Raw genomic sequence first — 8,793 nt, 5'->3', positions numbered from 1 at the left:
TAGAAGGGGCCGGCCCCCTTCCCCTATAAATAGATGGGTGAGGGGAGGGCTGCACACAACATCCAAGGCGCAGCCCCTCCCCTCCCCAACACCTCTCATCCTCCATAAGAGCTTGGCGAAGCCCTGCCGGAGTACTGCACCTTCATCACCACCACGCCGTCGTGCTGCTGTTGGAGCCCTCTTCCTCAACCTATCCCTCCTCCTTGCTGGATCAAGGCGCGGGAGACGTCCTCGCTCCGTACGTGTGTTGAACGCGAAGGTGCCGTCCGTTCGGCGCTAGGATCTTCGGTGATTTGGATCACGTCGAGTACGACTCCATCAACCCCGTTCTCTTGAACGCTTCCGCTCGTGATCTACAAGGGTATGTAGATGCACTCCTCTCTCCCTCGTTGCTAGATGACTCCATAGATTGATCTTGGTGATGCGTAGAAAATTTTAAAATTCTGCTACGTTCACCAACAAATTTCGTCTCTAACGCCTAAAGCACCTTCATCAAAACAAGAAGCATTCATGAAATTTTTTGTGTGTCCGCAATCTTGCTCGGCGCCTTCACAAGAGGAAGGCCCCATCCCTCCTCTTCAAGCTCGATATCCGCAAGGCCTTCAACTCCGTGAAGTGGGAGTACTTGCTTGATCTCCTCCAACAACGAGGATTTCAAGTAAATTCAGGGATTGGGTCGCGGCCCTCCTTAGCTCTTCATCCTCGAGGATCATCCTGAATGGTATTGCCGGTTGTCCAATAAAGCATAGGCAGGGACTTCGGCAGGGATCCCCGCTTCTCTTTGTCATCGCCATGGACCCGCTTCAAAAAAATTCTAGATGTGGTAACAAAAAAGGGGCTCCTCCATAATATCTAGGGAAGGGGGCCGTGATGAGGACCTCTCTTTAGGCGAACGACGCGATTGTCTTCCTGACCCTGGCCAAGTAGGATGTTGATAACTTTGCAAGCATTTTGAGGGGTTTTGGGGAAGTCACGGGCCTTTGCACCAATTTCCAAGAGAGCTTGGTGGTGCCCATTTGTTGCAACCACCTTGATTTGGATCACCTAACTCAAAGCTTGCCGGCTGCACGGGCGTCTTTTCCTTCGCGATACTTGGGACTCCCCCTCTTCGCGTGGAAGCTAAAATTGTTGGACCTTCAATTTCTTGTGGACAAAGTGGCAAGCAAGTTGCCAACGTATGATGGCCGAAAAATCACCACCATCGGGCGAACGGCCCCAAGTGGTCTACCCCACCACCCCATTGGTCATGCCGCCAACCATCCTCCACAACATCAACAAGCTCGAACGAGCTTTCCTATGATCCGATTCGGACAAGACATCGGGGGCTAAATGCAAGGTGAATTGGGAGAAAGTTTGCCGGACACTTCCGTATGGAGGGCTCGAGGTCCTCAACACCGCCAAGTTTACGAGGGCTCTCCGGTTACGCTAGGCGTGGTATGAATGGAAAGAACCACCAAGGTGTGGGTGGGGATGGGAAACCCATGCGATGTGGAGGACCTCAACTTTTTCTATGCTTCCACCACCATCACCGTTGGTAACGGCATGAGGACCCCCTTTTGGGGTTCTCCTTGGCTTCTTGGGCGTAAGCCAAAAGACATTGCCCCGCTCACTTATGAAGCTTCCAAGAGAAAATTTTGGAAGGTCAGGGAGGCCCTCAAGCACAACGCGTGGATCCTCAAGATCAAAACCCCCATCAACGTCACCGCCGAGCACATCACACAATTCTTCGCTCTTTGGATGCTACTAAATGAGGCCCACCTTGACGAGCTCACAGAGGATGAAATCATTTGGAAGCATACGAGCAGTGGGCAGTACTCGGCGGCATCCGCATACAAAGCGCAATTCCTAGGGATGGTTCTTTCGCCCATGTATAGGATGAGCACCTCCAAAAGGAAAAAAATGCTTGGCTCGCCCTTCAAGATAGAATCTGGACAGCAGACAGATTGGCAAAGTGCGGGTGGCCAAATTGTGATGTTTGCCCTCTTTGCAAGAGTGTGCAAGAATGCGGACCCCATCTCTTCTATAAGTGCCGCTACACCCGGCGCCTGTCTTTGGTCATTGGGAAATTCCCCATGCTCGGGCTCGACATTTCTGTGTGGCCCTTGTTCAACACGGTTGAAGAGTGGTGGGCAAGCACTTGTGCCGATGGCGCGCCAAATCAACAAGCCAAGGCCTTCATCACCATGCTAGTCTCTTGAACAGTTTGGAACAAGCGAAACATAAGGGTTTTTAAGCATAATAAGAGTGTCCCCACCGCCAATCTTGCTTTCGTACATCTTCACCGAGGCAAATCTTTGGGTCATTGCCGGAGCAAACTAGGGTCTTTTATTGCACGCGAGTAACTGTATTCTCTCTTATTTAATGGATAAGGCAAAGCTTTTGCCTCCGTTGAAAAAAAAAACATCGGCAAATTCATCAGGTACAAATAGATCGCATCCATAAGGGAGCGCATAGGTTCTGCAGTTACAAATCGGTGGGAGAAACAGAAAATACACGCACTGTATAATTTGCCAGAGCGTTCAAGTAAATACTTCACATACTAAGGCTTTCACCGTTCAAACAAGCCCTGAGAATGATACACAGTTAGCCTGCACCACCACGCCACACTTACAAACTCGTAATCACTCGGATTTAACCCACTCACACAAATGGCACACTTACACAAGTTATACAACAGGCCTAATACAACTACGTAAACTACAATAACGCAGGCAGGGAGCACATGCTGGCTGCACCAGTGCTGAGACAGCGGAGCACCATAGTTTGTTGCCTGGCACTCAAGCCTCTTCCACTTGCTCCTCCTCTTCCTGGAGGAGGTTCTCTCTGTTGTCGTGGGCCCAGAAGCCTCGGACATCTATAAGCATGCTGGCAATAGTCCCGCCTTGCTTGCAGGAAAGGAGATCCGCGAGTGCGATCCTGAGAGGGTCAGCTGGTTTCACCATGTCCCAGATTTCATCCCTTACGTCTTCGATGCAAAGCTCGTAATTCCCCCCCTCGATCCACTTCTGGTGCACATCTCTGTAAACAATTACACCATTGCATGAGACAAAATGGCTGCTCGGTTGTCATGAGGTCAATAGAGAGAAATTTTTCCAATGTGATTTTTGGATTAGAAAAGCAATCAAAGATTACTAAGAAATGACACAACTATGATACCAAATATAAGGTGTTTATTCAACACATTCTGATTTCACAATTGGCATCGCATTAATATTTTAGCCTGTAGGTATTGTGAGAGGGCCACAGCCATTAAAATTTTGGTCACATTAATATTCCTGCAATCGCATCTCGTGTAAGACTAGTGGCAGAATATGCCTTGGATTATAACTTCAAAGATTTGACATAAAATCTATAGCATAACATCTCTCATGTATGACTGTTTCTCTCTTAATAACTGACACTGTGAACTGTGATTCCTAATAAAAAAATATGCAAATGGTTGTTAGATGATTGTGCAGTTAATCAAACTATACAAGGAAGGAACTGCGGGAGTCTCCTAGTAAAGTTCCCTATTCATGCAGCTTTACACTACATTCCAGATGCTTAAGTATAGGGTGTGGATGCACCTAGGTGGTGCCCAAAACCTGCTTTAGAGTACCACGGGCCCAACCCCAAGTTTAGTTCCAGGTTCATGGATACTACTGCGAATGACTTACTCACTTCAGGTTTCATACCTAACATAGTGCAACTGATTAGTACAAAGAGATAGGGAACTTGAGAGTGTAAAAAAGGTACTCCCTCCGATCCATATTAAAAAGTATTAAAACAATGATGTCCTGCCTGTTGAGGCCAGCAGAACAGTCCGGAAGTTCAGCAAGCACATAAACATGGCAGACTAAATCTAGGAAGATGGTATCAGGCAGGAATGCTAACTCTCACATCCTCCTTTCTTTTCTTCCAGAATATAATTTGTTTCCCAGAACATGAAGAACACTCTTTTAAGGCCCAATTTGGTGAAACGAATAAGTACAGAATTGTTTGAACCCCTGTTCAGAAAACAGGATTTCACGGGAAAGCCTATGCACTATAAATAGGACCAAGCATTAGACACAAGGGCATCATTGAATACAGTTTTCCTTCCGAATAAATTACTGCCAGTTATTATTTAATACACACTATGATATAAAGTTATTGAGGAAGAGATTAACAAAAGGCTGGTCAAGATTTATCAAGGTTGTTCTCAACTTTGAAGAGAATGGTGCTATGTCTTGTGCGGACAACAGGTAATTACTCCTATAATGATTATGAATAACCATATGTTTCTCCTACTTCGGCTCCCTTTGCCAGGCAGATATTTTCAGCTAAATGGAATATGCATGACAAAGTAAAGTGGGGAATGAAGGGGGTTGCATCAGTACATCCATGAACAAAATATAGGTAGGTTAACACCAAAATAACTGTAGAAAAAATAGCTACCATCACCATATGAACTACACAGTCATATTACAAACTATCCCATACATACCTAAATAGAGTATGAATATCAGCAGTTGTCAGGAATCCCCTTCCGTTGAGATCAAGGCATCTAAATAAGTATGTCAGCCCTTCAGGGGTGTCTTTGTTCTCTAGGGCCAAAACAAAGTCGAGAAAGCTCTCAAAATCCATCTCACGACTGTTGCCACCTCCAACTTTGCTTCGGCGTACATGTTCATCAAAAACTGAAAAGTAGAACTGCATTGTTATTCTGTATACATTACTGAAGACTATAAGAAGACATCAATGATCTGTGTATTAAGAGCATTAGAACATTGAAGATTTGGAGTAGCATGCTAAGAGTTTATGTTCCCCATTTGGTTAAGGTGCTTTAGAAGAAATAATGAAAGCAGAGCAGAGAGCAGATTTTAACCTCTTTCGACGAAGATTTCTGTTAGTGTGCCATCAGCATATTCCTTCAGCTCTTGTTTGCTCAGTGTGCCATTTGTATCTTTGTCTAGTGCAAGGAACATATCTGCAGAGGGATGACAATAGCATACCAATTAAATAGAGTATATACTGCACGGGAATGAAAAACAATGTAACTTGGTGCAAGAAAATGACCTCAATGGCAAAAGAAAAATGAGGGCAGCTAACATACCACATATGCGCTGAGCTGAAGTCAAGGAAAACCAATTTTCAGCCTGCTCGGTATCCGTTACCTCTTCCTCACTCTCCTGAAAATAAAGTTGATGAGAACCAACAGGGAACAACAGTCCAGAATATATTGTATAGTGCAATCATACACTAAAGTACAAGATGACCAAATTTGCACACCAAAGCATGTGATCCATATAGCTATTACCTGATGCAATTCCATTAGCTCTTGAAGACAATTGCTCAACAATACTTTCTTTATGCATGCTTTCCCTGAAAAGCAGACGATTATGAAAGACAATTCCTCGCATAAAGAACAATTTGCATGTCAATTCCACTGTATTAAAAGTCCAGTTTTGTACCTCGTCTGTGTGGATCACAGAAGAAAAAGAACTTCCGTGCAGCTATGCGGCAGTACATTTGAACAAAGGCTGATGGCATGTCACGCAGTTGTGCCAAATTGGGAATAAGTCCTCTGATGTATGCTTCCATTTCCTGCAAATAAAATTAAGGAATGTGACATACTTCTAAGGTATGAAATTTCATTAACATGTGTTGGGAAGTCCATACATGAGGTTGAAGGAAACCATCAGAATCCTCATCAAGTTCACTCATATCAATTCTTGCTTGAGTAAGAGAAACCTGAAAGTAGAAACAGTTAGCAAAGTGATACATAAAAACAGCTCATTTCAACATAAGTGGCTGCTGAGAGTTCAAACTTGTGATATTATATATTTATATTACTATCTAGCGGTCCAGTCTTGCATGATTCTCAATCTGGTATAAGGTGATTGTTTTTAGCTTGTTTTGGTGCATTATGCCATTACCTATTTCAGGTTCTTGTGTTCTGAAAATACCAGTACTATTGACAGTTGTTTCTCTATAAAGACAAGGAAATACCTCCTAATTCTTAACAAACTTAACAAAAATGGCATGGCAATGAACTACAAACAGATGGAGCAATTGTTGAGTGCCACTTACGTAGTTACATTATGCACCAAAATCTTAATCGGGTAAGAATGGAAGGAAAAATTTCAGTGTAGGCTTTTGTTGCATATAGTTCATTACAACTAAAAGCCTAAAAATGAAGCACAACATACTCATACAAATCAAACTGCTAGAGTTAACAAAATAACTTACTGTTCGCATAACATAAAGATAGAATGGTAAGATTGCAATTCTCCCAGAATCATCCTTCTCGAACTTCATAAAGTTCGAAGGGCTAAAGAAGCGTTTGCATTTCTGGCCAATTTGCTCTGTGCACACTGTGGCAATATGGCAGAAATCTTCATAATTCATCTGCAGTGCTCCAGAAAAAAGAATTGAATGAGAAGTATAATAACATGAACATTAGAATGAACACAGATGGATGTACAATAATGTCATTGAATATATTATATATGCACAGAAATTCAAACATGGAGAAACTATAAATAATGACAGCTGTTAGACACAAAACGAGAAAAATATTTCCATTTTAGCAGTGCTCACTGTATATATCATAGTATGGATATCCAAGGAAGTCAGACAACATTAGGGGAAGCAAGTCAATAGCGCAAAATTGAATATATCTGCATGCGGTATAAAATACGGACACCAAGCTATGACCTTACCTTTTCAGCACCAGTAGCATCGTCAATAACACAATTTTCTCTGAGACAAACCCACATGGCATCGAGATCATCAGCATTAAGTAGAAGTTCTGATTGTTTCTGCAATTTGTTTGCAATAGCTCTCGTAAGGCCTAAATCATAAGGTGGTTAAATGCCCAAGCAGCCAGCTCAAGCTCAATTACCTTTAGAAATCTGTACTTGGCCAACCTCTGGACTCTATTGCTAATAGATCCATCTTCAGGTTTCTGTACAAAAAAGGAAGCATTAGTATCATCAAATATTGACAAGTCGCATAGTCCCGTGATGCAATGTGAAATCCAAAATGGCTGGCATTGCTACTTATTATCTCTGATAAAAGCAACTAGCACAATTACATATTTTATTTAGATAGACGGCAAGTTTTATCATGGAATATCAGAACAAGAGCTCCTGTATCCAAGTAAGTAAACCAAGTTGCTTCACCTTCTTGTAAAAACTTGGGATGGAACCAGCTTCAGCGCTCTTTCGCTGCCGCTCCTTAAAAATCTCAAGCAATATCCTTTTCGTTTCCAATTCTGCAAGTTCAAACAGATCAGTGATGCCACATGGAAAATGCAAATGTTGAACAACAGAAGTGGCCAAACTAATCAGGAGCTGCCCTGATGCCCAGTAACAACAGAGTCAGATCAACTAACGAGTAAAATAGCAACCTGCAAGAGCACACGACTAGAGTCTGTTATGGTGTTACCTTCTTAAACCATAACATATACTACCTCTGTAACTAAATTGAACTGCAAAAACGTCTTATATTTAGTTACAGAGGTAGTACCTCCGTATCCAGTGGGTCTCTTATGGAAAATGCAGTCGGAGAAGGCCTCCTGGTTTTCTGAGGGAATGCCTTCCCCTCTCAACCCAAATCACCGGTTGCAGGTCATGGGCGACCACTCTTTCACGTATGACGGCCGCATTACTACATCCCACAACCTGAGGCACGGTAATCTCATCTCGCTCACGCGAACGCCAGCCTCTAACACCCGGCACCATAACCTCACCCAATCTCATAGCCATTTCGAACGAGACCCAGTAAACCCTAATCCTACCGCCACTCCCGAAGACGAACGGCGAAATTCCAACCATGCCTAGCCTAGCCTAGCACTACAACTCCGCAAGGGTGGTGGGCGGGGAGGGAAGGGGCACTGACCCATAAGGGCCTCGGATCCGAGGCCGGCGCCCGTGCCGACGAAGCGGCGGAGGTTGCGGACCCACGGCATGGACGAGGCCGGCGGGATCCTCCTGCCAGCGGGCGCTGTGGCGGCAGAGGAGGCGCCATCGCCGGCGTCCCCGACGTCGGCGGAGGCGGTGCTCATCGGGGTCGAGGCGGGAGGCCGGATCGGAGCGTGCGCGTGGGACTGTAGCTGGTTGTCGGGTTGGTGGTCTGACGCGGTCCTGTTTGGGGCTCGGGGGAGAGACGGAGAAACAAAATGGCAAAGCAGTGTGTTTATTGTACCTAGCCGTGATGCCTCATTACTTTTTGAATTCGACGAATTTGAAGCGTGTTTCAAAATTATGATTTTGCTTTGTCAGCCGTTATAAGTTTCATTTTGTTTCTTCAACTCTATTAAGAATAACTAGCAAAAGGACCCGTGCGTTACAACGGAAGAAAAAAAATTGATGGATCAATTGAGGGGGGAAAAATTGGATGCTAGTTTGAAACATGGGATATGATGTCTGCTTTGGGTGAACAACACTAAATGACATAATTCTTTTCAAGAATATAATACCATAAAATACAACAATGGTTTAGAACTATAGCAGTTGTGAAAGCACTTACCTGCTCTTGTCGCAATTAGGGCTGCAAACGAGTCGAGCTCGAGCGAGTTGAAGTTGGCTCAGCTCAATTCATATGAAAATTCAAGCGAGCTCAAACTAAGTGAAGCTCATGATCGAGCTGTAGAACATGACTCGTGCTCAGCTTGTAACGATCTCGAGTAAAAATGGGAGCCAGGCATCTCAGAGAATTCATCCAAAACATTAATTTTTTTTCATATTTACATTCTGTGACCGTGTGCAACATATCATGGAAAAATTCCATAAAGTACAATGCACACACTTGGTGAAGAGCCCTTATAGA

At 44.0% G+C, this 8,793-nt stretch overlaps 1 protein-coding gene and 1 non-coding gene across 2 annotated transcripts; both read right to left on the bottom strand.

The window, feature by feature from the left end:
• Nucleotides 1-2,411: 2,411 nt before the first annotated feature.
• Nucleotides 2,412-8,124, bottom strand: LOC119364898 (probable serine/threonine-protein phosphatase 2A regulatory subunit B'' subunit TON2). Its single transcript, XM_037630472.1, has 12 exons — nucleotides 7,864-8,124; nucleotides 7,146-7,237; nucleotides 6,866-6,928; nucleotides 6,684-6,782; nucleotides 6,211-6,369; nucleotides 5,641-5,712; nucleotides 5,433-5,565; nucleotides 5,279-5,343; nucleotides 5,075-5,150; nucleotides 4,847-4,948; nucleotides 4,466-4,658; nucleotides 2,412-3,018 (listed from the first exon to the last, which is right to left on the bottom strand). The coding sequence occupies exons 1-12, from the start codon at nucleotides 8,027-8,029 to the stop codon at nucleotides 2,778-2,780; spliced, it is 1,461 nt and encodes a 486-aa protein (XP_037486369.1). The 5' UTR covers nucleotides 8,030-8,124; the 3' UTR covers nucleotides 2,412-2,777.
• Nucleotides 3,768-3,888, bottom strand: LOC119296914. Its single transcript, XR_005145449.1, has one exon. It is a non-coding gene; the product is annotated as a small nucleolar RNA snoR104 (small nucleolar RNA).
• Nucleotides 8,125-8,793: the final 669 nt, after the last annotated feature.

Source organism: Triticum dicoccoides, chromosome 1A (genome assembly GCF_002162155.2).
Source record: "Triticum dicoccoides isolate Atlit2015 ecotype Zavitan chromosome 1A, WEW_v2.0, whole genome shotgun sequence".
Classification (NCBI taxonomy): Eukaryota; Viridiplantae; Streptophyta; class Magnoliopsida; order Poales; family Poaceae; genus Triticum; species Triticum dicoccoides.
The sequence above is the reverse complement of the archived record's forward strand: the minus strand, read 5'-3'. Positions and strand labels throughout refer to the sequence as shown.